The 18,773-nt window shown below is 30.5% G+C and overlaps 1 protein-coding gene across 3 annotated transcripts; it reads left to right on the top strand.

Moving 5' to 3' along the window:
• The first annotated feature begins 13,560 nt into the window (after positions 1 to 13,560).
• LOC127242185 (beta-1,3-galactosyltransferase 7-like) lies at positions 13,561 to 17,977 on the top strand. Of its 3 annotated transcripts, none has more exons than XM_051261627.1 (13): positions 13,561 to 14,044; positions 14,381 to 14,611; positions 15,296 to 15,414; positions 15,624 to 15,711; positions 15,799 to 15,857; positions 16,014 to 16,228; positions 16,318 to 16,381; positions 16,667 to 16,739; positions 16,843 to 16,963; positions 17,071 to 17,158; positions 17,299 to 17,424; positions 17,508 to 17,617; positions 17,717 to 17,977. In XM_051261627.1, exons 3-13 carry the CDS (start codon positions 15,323 to 15,325, stop codon positions 17,863 to 17,865), a joined length of 1,185 nt encoding a protein of 394 aa, XP_051117584.1. In that variant the 5' UTR covers positions 13,561 to 14,044; positions 14,381 to 14,611; positions 15,296 to 15,322; the 3' UTR covers positions 17,866 to 17,977. The 3 variants fall into 3 exon arrangements, with proteins under 3 accessions (XP_051117584.1, XP_051117583.1, XP_051117582.1); XM_051261626.1 differs by having other exon boundaries at positions 14,374 to 14,611; XM_051261625.1 differs by lacking the exons at positions 13,561 to 14,044; positions 14,381 to 14,611 and having other exon boundaries at positions 15,150 to 15,414.
• The last annotated feature ends 796 nt before the right edge of the window (positions 17,978 to 18,773 follow it).

Genomic DNA, 18,773 nt, shown 5'->3' with positions numbered 1-18,773 from the left:
TAAAAATTATATTATATTTTATAAATTTTCATAATAATTATTTTGTTATTAATTTAATAAAATCTAAAATTATTAAGAATTTTTTTTTTTTTTTTTTACTTTTGATCCATTTAAAAATAATTTTAAAAATATTATTTATTAATAAAAATACTAATTTGTAATTTTGTGAGGGAATATAAATCTTTCGTAGAATTCTTCACTAATAGCAAGGAATTTTTAAATTCCTTGTAAATTATGTTCGTTAGTTACGAATTAATTAATTCCCTTATAAAATTTCTTCGTAAAAACAAAATTAATCGGTATTTGCGAGGGATATAAAATTCCTTACAAAAATCCTTCGCTAATGTATATTTTTTTGTAGTGGATAATCGAAAATATGTAAACAATAAAGAAAAAGTTTTCCTTTAGATCTTCCAATAAAAGAAGAAAACTATAAGACAATGGGAGATGAAAAGTGAGCAAAACAAACAACAAAAAACTAAAAAAAATAAAAAAACCCCAGATGGTGAAATCAACGACAGAATCAAAAAAAAAAAAAAAAAAAAAAAAACCAATGAGACATACAATATTGATTAACTGTTAACACAATGTGAATTCTTCATATTTAGCTTGCTAATATTTTCAGGAAGGGTTTCATTAGACCGATTTTTAAGTTTTTCAGCCAAAGCTTTGTGTCTGTCTTCATCCCCACCCACACCCTATTTTAGGGTAACAAACTTGCCTTGTCGGGCCTAGTTTGCAGGTTATTAGATTCGACCGAAAGTTTATTCAGAGTTCACTTGAAGAATAGCAGCTACACATTTCCACGTTATATATATAAAAAATAATAGTTATACTTTAGATAATTAATAATTAAGGGCGTGGATTTCATAGATCCGGTGATCAGAATATGTCATAAAAGTAAAAAAAATATAAACTTCTACGTAATACAACATATTGTGTTATGAGATATCATAAACTGTATTATAACATAGCATATGCTGTATTATAAATATACAACAACATATAGAATATATGTTATTTACTTGTATTATAAGAGATTCATGCCCAATACTTAGGGTCAATTTGTTTGAAGGATTTTGAAAAATTTACACTATTCATACATTTTTTTCTCCAAAAATACTAAATCAAACACTTATTATTTTTTTTTATATTATACTAAAAATTAATTTTACATTCAAAATATCAAATCAATACTTATTTATATTATATCATACCACATTCCAATTCAAATTTTTACTATTCAAATATCAATTCAAAATGCAAACCCCCAAATAAACACACCAAGTACACACTTGATGATAACTCCAAATATGAGCATATTATCTGCTTAGCAAAACTATGTATTACTTGAATTTCGGTATGAAAACCATCACAATGTCTGATTTATGGTATAATTTATCGATCTATTCCGCTTGGCATGATCCAAAATTGGTTTTTTTAGATTATTCTAGTTCAAAAACGCTAAGGCATGAGAAGTACGCGACGGCCCTGCCCGCTCAACAAACGACACCTTCATTGCTCATGTCAGCGACTCAGACACCTACCGCAGCAAAGTGACGACAACCCACTGCAAATAATGCCTAAGTATCTAACCCACAACGGAACAACTATTCCACTACTAGCCAGCAAAGATAGCTCCTCTTAGCTGCACTGATGCCCTCCAGCTATCTGGGCAAGCGAGGAAGATCTGCGCCCCTACAAGCCAAAGCAAGCGAAGCGAGCACCCTGGGAGTTATGGTCAGCACAACTGCTTCAACAGAATAACCGCCACCAACTGCCTAACTGCTCAGCGGTTGAAACCACTTCTTAACTGCTCGCAATTGCTATTTCGATCAGTTATAAATAGGGTCAGATGTCTATTGTAAAAATATACTTCGAGAGCAGTATACACACATATCTTCTTGCGCAAATTTTGTAGTTTCCTTCCTGCCTTCCGAGAGCTCCAACCCTGTACGGGAGTTCTCAGCAGGAATGGCCAGGGGAGTCGAGACTTTCCTCCTCCCTTGGCCGCTACTTTATAGCTTTTTAGTTCTAGTTTACAGCTTTGATTTACAACTTTTGTAGTAATAGAACTTTACTGTTTTTGGTAGTAAGTAATGAAATATCAGTTGTTCTTCATCATCACTCCTCTCCCGCTTTCATATTCATATAAATCTGAGTTATAAAGAATCTCAAATTGCTACGACAGAACAGAGAAGAATCGACTATCTAAGCCTTTTTTTTCGCGTCACAAACAGATTTAGGGTAGTTTAATGTAGTTAAGTAAGCGGGAGCCTTGTCGACCTGCTTAATTACTTATCTGAATTCGATTTTCATTAAAAAGAGGTAACATAATGGTAAAACCACTAATGCGACGGAAATTGAAATAATTAATGGGGCATAGGCGGTGGTCTATTGGGTCGCAGGAATTCCTAATGACAATAGGGTTTCTTTCTTATAATGTTCTAATTTTGGGCGTCATTGAAGTCTTGTTGTAAATTCCTTAAGGTCAAGTATCAGCGATTTAAGTTTTGTATGATTCTGTTTATATGATTACATTACTACCCATTGCCGCTTTCGAATTATACATATATTCTTTGGCTAAGCACCATCCCGACTCGCTCATTCCATCAAGGATAATCTAGCCATTAAGGAACGCACAAATCAGACACAGCGCCTTTTTATCACACTTCACTACTTAAAATATACATAAATATATATCGCACCCTTCGCTCTTGTTCCCTTCCGCTCACCCACCGCTTGCACTACCTTCGCTCACCATCGCTTCGCTCACCCCCGCTCATCTTTACCGTTTTCCTTAGTTTTTGTTATTTTTAGTTCTGATTTTTGACTCGCTCCCGAGCGGGTCCCTCAATCGTTTTCCCATCGCTTTTCATTGCATTAACTCTTAATTTAATTTCGAGACTTAAAATCCCTATGTTCAACCTAGAAACTCACCAGCTAAAGAATATAAATAATTATGATAAACAATTTAGGGTCTACAACTACATACTTTTCTCTATATTTGATTGCTCACAATAGTCTATTACACCTTACTTTCCACCAAAAATTCCCTGTACTTGAACACACAAAATCGTTCATATCACTTGACAATTAATGTAATTAATTAATTAATTATTTTTATTTATCTTCCCCTTAATCATTTTGTATATGTATACAATTGTTTTCCTATCATAAAGGAAATCGAGATTTCTTTCACTACTAAAACAATGAAATTCAGCTTTGGATAATTGCCTTGGAATCAATTTCGAGACTGTAAAAATACATATATAATATATATTAAATCAACTAAACTTATTTGGTCTCGAATAGTTAAAATAGTCTCGAAATTATTGAAGCCATATTAAATATATATTTTATTATATTAAATGGTCTCAGAATTTTCGAGGCCAAATTAAATATATATTTATTTGAAGCCATATTTAAAATATATTTTATTATATTAAATAGTTTCAAAATTTTCGAGGCCAAATTAAATATATATTTTATTATACTAAATGGCCTCGAAATTTTCGAAGTCATATTTAAAATATATTTTATTATATTAAATGGTCTCAAAATTTTCGAGGCCAAATTAAATATATATTTTATTATTTTTAGAAAACAATCTAGAACAGAAATCAAAGATTCACCCAAGAAATTAATAATTCTAACCCGAATCGCCAACAACACGATTTTATGAATTGCACATCATATACCTCAAATAAAACCAGTTTATTACAAATAAAGCTCAGGCCCTTCACAAACCCAACCAAAAATGGTGACCAAGCCAAGAAAAAAAGGAACCAAACCAAACTATGCAGCCAACAACTCACAATCACCACAAACCCAAAATATTCGCCAACTTACACTGCTTATTCGCGACTAAATCTTACTGCAGACAACTTACACTGCTTCGAAGAAAGCTCGTTGGACTAGGAAGGCACGGTCGATGGAGGCACGCCGGAAAACCTGAAGGAAATCGATTCATTGGTGAGCTCGTGAGAAATTGCGATGAAGGAGAAGGGAGATTAGGGCTGCTGTGCGCGTGAATGAATGATAATACCCTTCTCAACCCACAACACACATATATATATATCAAAGAAATTAATGACCCAAATTAACTCTTATAAAATGGATGGATTGGATCATATTTTGGATAAATGGGTTGCAGGTTGGGATACACATGTTTGGGTTTGGGTTTCAGGGTATGGGTACTAAAACCAACACATCCTCCATTTGTTACGTGGCCAAAGTCACGGAAGGGCTATAAAGGATCATCATCGCTTTATAAAACCTGAAAAAGAAAAAAAAAAAACACAAAATCAGTTTATATTGTACATTATACAAGCTGGAAGTAATATCATCTCAACCATATATCACACAATTTAAAGTTTTTAAACATGATAAAAACTTTGAAACATATAACACTTTAGTTCCCATATCCGACGGATTAAATTGAGATGGAACCTTTTCCAACTTCACCAAATTCTTAGACACTATATCTCCAATAAAATGAAACCGAATATCAATATGCTTAGTTCTATCATGAAATACCGGATTTTTACAAAGTTAGATTCCAGATTGACTATCAGAATAAACTATAACATCATTATTCAAATAACCTATTTCAGACAAGTGCCCCTTTAACCAAATAGCTTCTTTTAAAGCCTCAGTAATCGCAATATACTTAGATTCAGTAGTAGAAAGGACTACAATATGCTGTAATTGAGACTTCCAACTCACACAAAACCCACAAAAAGTAAACATATAAGAAGTGGTTGATTTTCTACTATCTTTACCATTAGCATAATTAGAATCAACATATCCCTTTAAACTTAAACCACAATCAGATTTAGAATAAAACAGTCCAACATCAAGTTTACCAACAAGATATCTAAATAGCCACTTTAAAGCATACCAATGTTCCAAGTCAGGGTTAGACATGTACTTACTCAAACAACTTACTGCGGAGGCAATGTCGGGCCATGTACTTACCATAAGATACATTACCGAGCTAATGACATTAGCATATGACACATTCTTCATGTGCTCAACATCACTTTCATATTTGGGACATTGCTGTTTACTCAAAAAAAAAAAAAAAAAGTGAGAAGCCAAAGGAACACTAACAGATTTTGCATCAAACATCGAAAATTTATGCAAAATTTTATTCATGTATGTTGTTTTGTTTTAAGAACAATGAGTTGTTTTGCCTATTTCTTTTGATATTTATTCCAAGAATCATTTTTGCATCGCCTAAATCTTTCATATCAAAATTTTTACTCAAACAACCTATTATATGATTTATAATCTCTAAACTTGGGCTAATTAACAACATATAATCTACATATATCAACAAGAACACATGATGTTTATCAGCTCTTTTATAGTAAAGACAATGATCATATTTGCTCATGTGAAGTTCAGTGACATCATACACTCATCGAACTTAATATTGAGATTTCTTTAAACCATAAAATGATTTATTAAGTAAGCATACATGATCATCCTTATTTTTATCAACATAACCCTCCGGTTGCTTTATATAAATTTTCTCTTTCAAGTCTTCATGTAAAATAGCTGTTTTTACATCTAGTTGTTTTAATTCCCAATTAAAATAAGCAACAAGAGACAACATAATGCGAACAGTAGTAAACTTAACCACCGGTGAGAAAATTTCATTATAATCAATCCCCTATTTTTGAGTAAAATCCTTCGCAACTAACTTTTCTTTAAACCTAACCCTTTGTGCTTCTTGTTTTACTTTATAAACCCATTTACAATCTATAAGAGAACAATTCATAGGTTTAGGTACTAAAGTCCAAGTATTATTCACATGCAAAAATTATATTTCGTCATTCATGGTTTCAACCCATTCTTTTTTATTTTCAGATTTAATTGCCTCTACAAGAGACTTAGGTTCATTGCCATCTAATTTTTCAAACACATTGAAAGCATAACAAGAAAGATCATATTCATTCAGCCTAGGAGGAGGTCTAGTTTCTTTTCTAGTTCTATCCCTAGTCAATCTATAACCTTCTAAATTTGGGGATTCATTTTCAACACTTTCAGGAGTATTTTCAGGTTGAAAAACAGGTTGTTCGGGGCTAGAAGTCAGTCTGAAAAATCAATTTCAGTTTCATTTTCAACATTCTGAAAATTCTGCTCGATTTCAGTAGTTTCAACAGTTGGGTTTAAAATATATCGTTGCTCCACCTCATTTGGGGTAGAGGTATTTTTATCTAAAGAAACAAGTTTTTTGTTTATTTAAACAGGGCATTTCAAATTCATTGAAAGTCACGTCTCTGCTGATAATGGTTTTAAAATCAGGTCTAGCTCTTAACCACAATTTATAACCTTTGACTCCCTTGACATAACCTAAGAACACACTTCTCAGCCCTAGGTTCCAATTTATCCCCTTTAACATGAACAAAAGAACTACACCCAAACACTTTAAGATTAGATAAATCTAATTGTTTACCTGACCATTTAGTTTCCAGACAACCTCCATCCAAAGGAATGGAAGGACACCTGTTAGAAAACAATCTAGAACCTAAATCAAATATTCGCCCAAGAAATTAACAATTCTAATCCGAATCGACAACAAACAACACGATTCTATGAATTGCACATCATATACCTAAAATAAAACCAGTTTAGTACAAATAAAGCTCAGACCCTTCACAAACCCAACCAAAAACGGTGACGAAGCCAAGAAACAAGGAACAAAACCCAAACTAGGTAGCCAACAACTCATACTCACTACAAACCCAAAATATTCACAAACGAGGCAAAAGAAAGAACACGCGAATTGTTTATTCGCGACTAAATCTTACCGCAGACAACTTATACTGCTTTGAAGAAAGCTCGTCGGACTATGAAGGCACCGGTCGACGGAGGCACGCCGGAAAACTTCAAGGAAATCGATTCACATATGAGCTCGTGAGAAATCGCGATGAAGGAGAAGAGAGATTACGGCTACTATGCGCGTGAATGAATGATAGTACCCTTCTCAACCCACAACACACACACACATATATATATTAAAGAAATCAATGACCCATATTAACCCTAATAAAATGGACGGACTGGATCATATTTTGGACAAATGGGATGCCGGTCGGGTTACACATGTTTGGTTTTGGGTTTCAGGGTATGGGTACTAAAACAAACACAATTATATTAAATGGTCTCGAAATTTTCAAGGCCATATTAAGAATATATTTTATTATATTAAATGGTCTCGAAATTTCTGATGCTATATTAAAAATATATTTTATTATATTAAATTATCTCAAAATTTTCAAGGCCAAGTTAAATATATTCCCCCAATCTCTATTCATTTTTTTTTATCATTTTCGCAAGTCCTATTTTAAAGTATCTCATTCATATTAAAAAAAAAATACAATTGTACACTAATACTAAAATACCTTTAACTTTTATTTAAATTACAAATATATCATTACACATGCAATTACTTTATACATAAAATCAAATGGCAAAAATGTCAAAAACTCTTAAACACTTCCACTAACCAATAAAATACTACTCCCTAAGGATCACATTTATTTTTTACGTCATTGTACTTAAAAATAAAAATATCCTTATATTTGTATAATTTTTTATACAAATGTCCTTATATTAATATTATAAGACACTAATGAAAGTATTTTTGCAATCTTTTCTTAGTTCGTACTACGTCTTGATATAATAATTAATATTCAAAGATCAACACGCAAAAAGTAAATGAGACCCTTAGGGTATGTTTGGTTCAAATGAGGGGAGGGGAGGGAATTTTACGAAAGGAAGGGGAGGAGAAGGGAGGGAAGAGAATATTAAAATTGTAATAGCGTGTTTGGTTCATATGGAAGGGAAGGGAGACGAGGGGAGGGAAAATAATATTTTTGTGTTTGGTTGGACAGAGGAGGGAAAGGAAAATAGAATAATTTCACTATTTTACCCCTATATTATATAAATAAAGAAAAATAAAAGTATTTAATAAAATTTGATTAATTTATTCATAAAACATGACATAAAATTTCTTTGTCTAATATAATAAAACAAAAACTACATTATAAAGCATCGGAAGAACCAAAATACCAAAAACATAATACCGATCTGCGCGCTTCAGGTGGACATTCAATAATCGCTCGAAGTTGGACTGGATTATTCATAAGAAAATAATATATTTGAGCCCATCGTGCTGTTTCAATTCCACATTCCTTAATGAAATTCCAAGTTTCTTCTCCTGAAAGTGGACATAATTTGCTATTCATTTTCTTTTCCATTATTGCATTACCGTGTTCTATTGTATGCGCTACTTCTTATAATCCTCCCCCGATCTCCTCAATTTCATTAACTTTCTCCTTGAACTTATTTTGTTTCTTGTTTTTATTTCCACTAGTTGCGCCACGAGTATTACTTTCATGAGTTGAGAAATTGTCCATATCATCATTAGAAAAGACATCATTATGATCTAAAGTGATGTCATTTTGAGAAACAAGATTGTCTACGTCTTCAATGCTAAAGAAATCTTTTTCAGTGGTCAGATGTTGACGCCTTCTTATCATAGATGCAGTTTCAGCACCCTCTCCAGTTGCTCGATCATTACCATAAAGAATCCCCATTTTTTCATAATTTGGAAAATGAGTATTTTTCCAATATGCAGCTTTAGGTTTAGACTGCAAAAAAAATAAATGAATTAGTCACACAATAATTATAAAAAATTAATAAAAATATTTATAATAAAAAAACATAAAATTTTAAAACAAACCTCTATTAAAGCACTCCAAACTTCTGGTTCGGCATTCCATAATTGAGTAGAAGGGTTCCAAGCAAATCCACTCATACCATTTTTAAATATATCATAAACCTCAGAAAAAAAATTTCTTTAATATCTTCCAACGATTTTTTACTTTCTCTTTGTCAATGTTCATGCTAAAAATAACATTTAACTCCTTAACAATATTTTGATACGCCGTAGAAGTGAAAGAACCATTTACTTTGTTTCATTTATTGAACTCGTGCAAGAATGCATCAATGAGAGCACCATCTATTGTTGGTGTCCAGTTAAAATTAGTTGATGATTGTCTTTTAGATGACATGCTACTACTTAAATAATTATACCAAGATTAAAAATATTTCAACAAAATAAGTAAGATAATACACAATAAATTATTAATGAAAAGAATTCAATGTCACGAATACAACTAAAATTACCAAAAAAGAAAAAAAAAACTTATTGAAAAGAACAAAAGCTAAAATTAAAACAAAAGTGGAAAAATATATATAAAAAGTTGCATATTATTCATCTGAATGATGATCACGATTGATCTGACCACATTTGGTTAGCTATAGCATCTCTTACAAGCGCACCCTGAACCGTTTCATCACTTTCACTTCCTAAAGTATCATCGTTGCTATCAAACATAATTTGAGTATCAAGTTCAGCATCTACTTCAGCTATAAAATCTTCGTCGGGATCTATGCTCATAAGGTAATTGTGAATAATACAACATGCAATAATGATTTGATTTTGAGCTTTGATTCCATAAGTAGGCTATGTGGAATTTGATAAAATTGCAAATCTTTTTTTCAGTACACCAAACGCTCTTTTGATTGCATTGCGTAATAATGCATGACGAAGATTGAATAATTCTCTATAATTTCGAGGCGGATTCCATGTTGAATATTCTTTCAAATGGTAACGAAATAAATAAGTCTTTTTGTCAACATAAAGCCAGCATCAACAAAATAATATTTTCCTATAATTAACACAAATAATCAATATAATTATTTTCAATCAAATATAAATTATTAATATCACTTATCATATTAATTACCTTAAGGTATTTTGAGTTTATCTTCATGTGTTAATGCATTTTTAATAATTCTTGAATCAGAATCTGTGCCTTCCCAACCCGTAAGTACATAAGTGAACTTTAAGTCAAAAGTACACGTAGCTAACACATTTTGTGTTGAAAAATTTTTTCTACCACGATATCAAGGAGCAAGGGCAAAAGACACTTTAACACGTATATGTGTCCCATCTATGACACCCGTACAATCCTGACATTACATATTTTTATTAAAATAATATAAAATTTTTAAAATTATATAATTGCATACTAAGTGTTAATACCTTAAAGTAGGGAAAAAATCTACTACTTCTAGAGACTTCGAAAGGAGTAGTTGAGCCATTAGGTTGCACAAGAAACTTTTCTTTTAGTTCAATGGTAGCTTTCAACACTTGATGGAGATGACGGCTAATCGTCTCATTAGAGCGATGAAACCAAAAGTTAACTTCCCGGACTTTAGCATTGTGGGTTAATATATAAATGGCTTTCGCTACTTGTTCTTCCACACTTGACCAACGCGTTGGTTGCAATCCACCATCGATTTCTAACATTCGACACAATGATATGAAAGTTTGAGGATCCATTCTTAAAATATTCCTACTAGTTTCACTATTACTAATTCGTCCAATTATTTCTTCGTGTATTCTTTCTCGCTCCGCACTCAAACTATAACCTAGTCTCTTCTTGTTTTTCATTGTAATGAACTGATAATATGCAATGAAGCATGCAACTTGCACTAAAGCCCGTCGACGAATACCAAACCATCTTATAATCTCATTTTCCATCTACAAGTAAATAATAAAAAAAATGAAAAATATATACTATATATTTTCAGAAATATAGTTTCTTTAAAAAACTTGTTAAAGATTATTATTTATTACATAAAATAATAGAGTCTAGAAATCTATTGGGTTAAGAAATTTTGTAGACAAAATACTATACTTAATAGTAGACGATTAATCAAAATAAAATAAGTAAGAAAGCTGAAAATTTATTGTAAAAATTTAAACACCACAAACTAAACACATTGAACGTTCATTATATGAATATACATAATAGTGCGAATATAAAATAAAGAATATATCACTATTATAGATGTTTTTTATTTAAAAAATTAAATATTGTTAAATTAATATCAATAAATATACAAAGATTAATACAAAATATATTTTTCTTAAGAAATAATATTTTATTTTATTTTTAAAAAAAATAATCATAACTTTTCATATATATTTGTATATCACAAAATAAATTCACTCTTTTTTTATAAAAGAAAATTTTACTACTATATTTTATATCAAGTTTATTTTTATTTATAAATATACAGTAAATAATTTTAAATAAATAAGATGTTAAGAATATAACAATCTAACACTTAAATTAATTTATAGTATTAAATTTATCCGAAATTTTGTTTATTTTAATTTATTTTTATCTATTACTTAAAATTTTATTATTTTTAAAATATAATAAAAATGCAATGGTAATATTATTATTACGAACAACTACATATTTTATAAATAATATTATATTGTATTAATGGCGGGACCTATAATTATTTTTTAAAAATTAATAATAATAAATCAAGAGAAATTACGTTGAAATATATAATATCCGAAAAAATATTTTATTAGTGACTGAACCCACAATTATTCTTTTAGAAAAAAAAATTACATGTCAATTATTATTATAATAAAAAGTATAGGTAATTATTAAGTTATAATAATAATAACAACGTATTTGATAGGATGAACACTAATAATATATTATATATATACATAAAAAGAATTAACAAATGGAATGAAAGAAAAAGAAAAACGAAAATAGATAGAAAATATATATGTGATGATACTTTTTTTTTTTTTATTGAAAACAACACTTTATAATAATATGATTAAATAGAAAAATTCTATAATACAACATCGAATATGAAAAAAATATATAAAAAAAAATACAATCAGGCAATTCCTTGATTTTACCAAAACCTATGAAATAGCTTAAAGAATCAAATTAATTCAAAAATTGAACTTATCTATTTATTTGATAAAAAAAATAATAATAATAAGTAAAGAATGAATGAAAGAATAGAATACGTAGCTGAAGCGCGGATTGAGAGATTGAATGATAATTTAGTTAATCATACATCATATATTTATTAACATCACCAATATAGATAAACAATAATTTACTTATAAATAGTAACAATATAACAAAAAATCATATATAAATTATGTATATAATAAAGACCAGGTCTTCATATAAAATTCAAATCTACTTATATAAATTAAATTAATTATTAAAGTAAATCAAATCATTTAAACATAATTAATTAAAACATATACTTAATTATAAAATAAATTCGATTAAATTTATTTAAAAGTATTTTAAAATACATTTGAATTAAATTAATGTGATTTGTTTTAAATAACGTAATTATTTATTAAAATCAAAATAAAGAAAAATAATAATTTTATATACAAGTATAACAATAGATATGGTAAAATTTATATAATGTTATAAAAAATTAATAAAATGTTAAAAATGATATAATAGGCAAAACTTGTTTAATAAAATCCTTCTCCTCCAAATTCCCCCAAATTAGAGGGGAATAAAAATCTAAACAAATTAAATTCCCTCCCCTCCCTTCACTTTACCTCCTCTCTCAAAAAATTTGAACCAAATTTCAGAATTTCATCCCTTCCCCTCTCCTCCTAAACCCTCGAACCAAACGGATCTTTAGAGTCGGACAAATGTAGTATTATTTCTTAGGGGGTGTTTGGCAAATAACTTTTTGAAAAGCTTTTAGCTTATTGAACAACTCTTAGCTGTTTGGCTAGTAAAAAAGCTAATTTAGGTGTTTGGTAAATTAGCTTTTTGGAATAGTTTTTTAGACCAAAAAAGCTAATTTCTAAAAAGCTAACTTACCCATCGTTTTGAAATAGCTTTTTTTTTTGTAAAAAAAAAAATTTTATTCCTTATATGCTCTTAAAAATTTATTATACATTTTACACAAATAAATATATTTTGATTATTTATTAATTATATTAGAATAGTTTATTATATTATAGTTTTACTTTTATAAGTTTAAAATAATTAATTTTTATATAAAAATTATTTTAAACATTTGTTTTACCAAACATTTTAATACAAACAATTAATCGAATTAACTAGTCAAACCAGCTAATTGAATCAACTAACAGCTAACAACTATCAGCTAATTGCCAAACACACCCTAATATCTACTACAAAACTTAAAAAACTTTCATTGAATTAGAATCAATAGAGTATATTTTATTATATTAAATGGCATCAAAATTTTCGAAGCAAATTAAATATATATTTATTATATTAAATGGTCTCATAATTTTTTAGGCCAAATTAAAAATATATTTAATTATGTTAAATGATCTCAAAATTTTCAAATTCATATTAAAATACATTTTATTATATTCAATAGTTTCAAAATTTCTAAGATCATATTAAAAATATATTTCATTACATTAAATAGTTTTAAAATTTTCGAAACTATATTATAAATATTATTTTATTGTCTTGAAAAGCTTCGTAAATATTCGAAACCGTAAAAAATTCAAATTCCTACTCAAACTCCTCTCTCTCTCAAATTCCCGCTCAAACCTCCCGCACCCTACATACCTAAATTAAATTTGCATTTCCTTTCTTTCTCTCACCTTTCATTCCTCCTCTTCTACCTATACTGTATTCTTCTTTTTCCTTTTCCTTTTTCTTCTGCGACGGGGACGTTAGCGGAGGCGGTAGCAAGTCCTCGAGTACCTTCTGCGGCAGCGGCAGCCACAGAAGCTCCTCTTTCTTCTTATTCTTTGGCGGCGTCAGCGGAAGCCCCTCCTGTTTCTTCTTCTTATCTGGCAGCGGTGGAGGCGGAGCCTTCTCCTCTTTCGTTTTCTCCTCCGGCGACAGGCGTCGGTTGCGGTGGCAGTGGCAATGGAAGACCCTTCTTTTTTCTCCGGCGGCGGCGCCAGGACGACGGAGCCTCCTCATTCGCTGGCGGGATTGTCGCCCCTTCTTATATCTTCTTCTTTTCCGGCGGCGGTGGACGGCAGCAGTGCCTCCTACTCCTCTTTCGTTTTCTCCTCCGACGTCAACGCAGGGATGGCAACGACAACCCCTCATCTTTCTTATTTTTCTCGGACGGCGGTGCAGCAGCTGCCGGGGGGCAAGCAGTGGTGGGTCTCAATATATATAAATTTATTTTTTAAAAGAAATTTAACAAATACTTCGAAAATTTCAAAGCTTTTGGAAATAGTTTCGAAAAGTCCGAACCAACATAAATGACAAAATTTTTTCTCTTCTTGTATAATTCCGAGACAAAATTCGAAGTCAAAATTAAATCGAAGCAACATAAACTCTTTTACTTTCTCAAGCAATTTTTCCGAAGCCTTTTTAATAAATTCCGGTAGCGTTTATTTCACTGCATTAGCTTTTTTACTGCACTTTTTCCATTAAATTATAAAATATTAATAAATGTGAATTCATCTTGAAATATCATTTTCAGTTTGTAGGTATACAACTACTCTCGCCGTCGCCGGGATCGGTAGACAACACAATTATAATTGGTAGCCGTTGACACCAGCATTGACCAAATTGTGTGGACAAATGGGAAAATAAAAAAAAATACTCCCAAATCGGGGCAGCTTTGGCAGACAAAAGAACAATTCCAAATATGGGCATGGGGATTCAAAGCTACCAAAAGCACGTACATACTAATTAATTAATACAAAATATAAATCAAGGTTGCGACCATATACACATATATATATATATATAGATAATACTAACTCGAGTACTCGAGTGTCTTCGTTTCTCGTCCCAATATTTGTGCATTATTTCGGATCGGTCGTCAAGGGCATAAAATCGGCATAAAATCACCCGTTTCTAAATTCTCTATTCTCTCTATTCAAACCAATAAAAAAATGACACTTGGAAAAGAGGAAAAACAGAAACAATATAAATTTATATATTAAAAAAATATTTTAGAATTTACTAATTTTTTATTATATCTTTATTATTTATTAATTTTATTTTTTTAAATAAATAATAAAAACTTATATAATTTTTATTCAATTAATTTTCATTCTCAAATATTTATTATATTAATTTACTATAAAAATGTAATATTTTTTTTCTTAAAAAATATCACATTGAAATATATATGAATGATAAAATTGTAGTGCTATTAATTTTATAAATAATATGAGATTACATTAAAATATAAAAATTATATAAAAATATTTGAATACAAACTAATTTTGGATATAAATTTTATTTTTTATTTTAAAAATAGAATAAAATTAATAAGTAATAAAGTCATCAAGTAAGTCTGAAATAGAGGGAATGGGGAGGAATTGTGAATAGGTTATTTGATGCCGTCGTCAAGTATGTCTGGTTTTAATTTCATTGGCTGATTTCTATTGAAGAATCCGATCGTTACCAGAATTGAAATTATGAAGAACAGAAATCGGGGAAAGGTATCGCGGAGATGGATTTTGATCCTTTGTGTCCTCAGCTTCGGCCTCGGCGTGCTTTTCAGCAACAGGTATTTCACTCCATTCTCTATCTATCTATCTATCTATCTATCTATCTATATGATGAATCTATCAAGTCGATGCTAACATTATGGAATGAACTGAGGAATTCTATTCGATTGCATTGTATGGAATGTTGATATGAACAACGTACACGATTATTGAATGCTGTGACTGAATTTTCGATTAATATCGCAATAGCTGATTGTGTATGTTGTAGAATGTGGGCTCTTTCGCTCTTGGAGAATCAGAGTCTCTATCCGGGAGCAGGAGCAGGAACGGCATGTAATGGCTGTGAAGAACATAAGGTTTCCATGGAATATAATGGTTAATCTGCCAAAAGTTTGATGTTATGCTTAAATTCCTTAATCTAAGCTTTTTTGTTTGTGGTGTAGGAGTTGATTCGGAAAGAGGAAGTAATTAAAGAGTTTAGCAAAACGCACGAGGCTATCGAGTGAGTGTATATGCTAAATTAGATTTTGGGAAATGTGATCAATATATATATATATATATAGTTAGTTAGTAAAGGGGAAAAGGTACTTAAATGTTGTTAAGATCATTACGGGTTTGTTAATTAACTTTAGGTTCGATATGTTGCTTGGTTGATCAGATCATTGGATTCTTCTGTTTCTAAATTATGCTCGGAGCTGCCATCCATTAATAAGGCCTACAAGGTCGAAAACAGTGAGAACTCAACACACTTTTCAGCCTACAATGGCTATAATGCAATGAAGAAGAAGAGGGCATTCATGGTCATTGGCATCAACACAGCATTTAGCAGTCGAAAGAGGCGCGATTCTGTAAGAGAAACATGGATGCCTCGAGGTGCCTTCTTTAGTCTCAATGTGCTCTTCTTCAACCTTATTATTCGAATTTGTTTCTTTTTTCTTCTCTGCTATGTTTAATTTGATTAGGCAAAAGACTGTTACAACTTGAGCAAGAAAAGGGAATCATCGTTCGATTCATGATTGGCCACAGGTATATATATATATATATATATAATGCGGTTGTTGTTAGGTTTATCTAATTGTGTGCACTAAACATTTTTTTATTTCCGAAGATTTAGGCCATTGCCAACAATTTGTCTTGGAAATTTTCTTGTAGAGGAAATGAGTAATTGGATAATGTAATTCTAACTCTTTATGCAACTCTGAGCTCATCTCTTTCATTTTGGAATTCACTCATTATGAAAGGAATGTTGTTTGTAAAAACCGCGTTCTATCATCATCCTTAAAAAAGAACATGTCATAATATGTATGTCAGCGCAACATCGAACAGCATTTTGGACAAAGCCATCGATTCTGAGGAATCCCAGCATAAAGACTTCCTTAGGCTTGTAAGATTCATACATTGCTCGTATCATATATATTTATAGTAGCTAGCTAGCTGGTTACCACTTTTTCTTGGGTATTGAGTAATGATACTGTACTATCTTTCAGGACCATGTTGAAGGATATCATGAACTATCGGCCAAGACAAAATCATTCTTTTCAACTGCAGTGGAAATATGGGATGCTGAGTTTTATGTGAAGGTGGATGATGATGTCCATGTAAATTTGGGTATTAAACATCTATATATGAATGACTTCATTTTAAAAGTATCCTTAAGCTTTTATATTCATGCAAATGAGATTCCTTTATTTATAAATATATGTATATATGCAAAGGCACTTTAGCGGCAGCCTTGGCACGCCACCGGTCCAAGCCTCGAGTGTACATAGGATGTATGAAATCTGGACCGGTTCTGCATCAAAAGTAAACAGCCAAGCCAAGACTTTTTGTTTTATTAGCTTAATTAGTTCTATTAATCTTGATCAATATATTTATATTTGTGATCTAAGCATGAAGAATATTAATATATATATATATGTATATATTGTTGTTGTTAATTGTAGGAACGTTAAGTACCACGAGCCGGAGTATTGGAAGTTTGGAGAGGAAGGGAACAAGTACTTTCGACATGCGACTGGACAGATATATGCTCTGTCCAAGGAACTTGCACAATATATCCACAATAATCAGTAAGTATTATTAATTTAGACATAAATTCTTTACATTTTGTAATTATATATAGAAATAAATGATTTATAATGAATAATTTCAGGTTGATTTTGCACAAATATGCTAATGAGGATGTAACTCTGGGTGCATGGTTTATCGGTCTTGACGTAATGCACATGGACGATCGCAGCATGTGCTGTGGAACACCTCCCGGTTAGAGTTGATTGATTAATTTAATTGGATCTTATTAATTAATTAATTATAGTTAATAATGATGATGATATAAATATATATATATATATATATATACAGATTGTGAGAAGAAGAAACAGTCGGGCAACGTTTGTATTGCAGCGTTTGATTGGAGCTGCAGTGGGATTTGTAGATCTGTTGAGCGAATCAAGGAAGTTCATTCCAAGTGCAGCGAAGATGCCGCCATTCTTTGGAATGCTCTGCTCTAGCTACTATTACTATTACTATTTCCATTTTGCATGCAGCCAAAACCAAAGCCGGCAGAGCACTTACTTGATTAGATTCGGTCAAGATTTTTCCAATGCGTACTTTCTGATTGCGGTCGACAAATTCTCACCGTATGAAAAAAAAAAAAAAAAAAGAAAACCAACGCTAGCATAGCAGATTAATTTATTATTTAATTAATTAATTAATTATTAGGATGATATAGAGAGAGATTGAGGAAGCCCAAAATCATCGAAATATATTAGCTGAATTAATGTAAAACGACAATATTTTGTAATTATTGGTTTGTTTGAACAGTATGTATGTACGTACTTCGTGCCTCCATTGGGTAACTAACCCTAAATCACCTTAATAAATGAAAATTTTGAGAATGAGAATTTTATGTTTATCAATATTTTGAACACGAAAATCATGCCAAGTTACATATTTGAAATACTTGAATAATTTGGAAGATGTAGAATAATTAATTTTTTTTTTAAAAAGTAAATAGGTGGCTCTTGATTAGAATATTAAAAGACTTATTTCACTAAATCTATTAAATTCTATATATATATATATATGTAAATATATTTAACTCCAATATTGTCTTTCTTAAACTAAAGAAATTATTGTGTTCCTAAATTTTTCTTGAACATGGATCCTTCAACTAATTTTATTAAAATGTTTGTTAGTTCTTTACTTTGATAACGTACAATAATAACTCATATTTCAGCGACAAATCCTCTTAGAAAATAGTATTGTAAGCATATATGCTTTATTTTTTGATGCAATATGGGATCATTTGAGATATATTGTAGAGCTATTGTCACAATAGACAATCCTAAAATCAATTTTCCTAACTTTTAAAAATTCCTCTTTAACTACAAAATTTGAGACCCTGCCAAAGCTATTA

This window comes from Andrographis paniculata, unplaced genomic scaffold (genome assembly GCF_009805555.1).
Source record: "Andrographis paniculata isolate CXL003 unplaced genomic scaffold, ASM980555v1 Contig86END, whole genome shotgun sequence".
NCBI classification, from domain to species: domain Eukaryota; kingdom Viridiplantae; phylum Streptophyta; class Magnoliopsida; order Lamiales; family Acanthaceae; genus Andrographis; species Andrographis paniculata.
The sequence above is the reverse complement of the archived record's forward strand: the minus strand, read 5'-3'. Positions and strand labels throughout refer to the sequence as shown.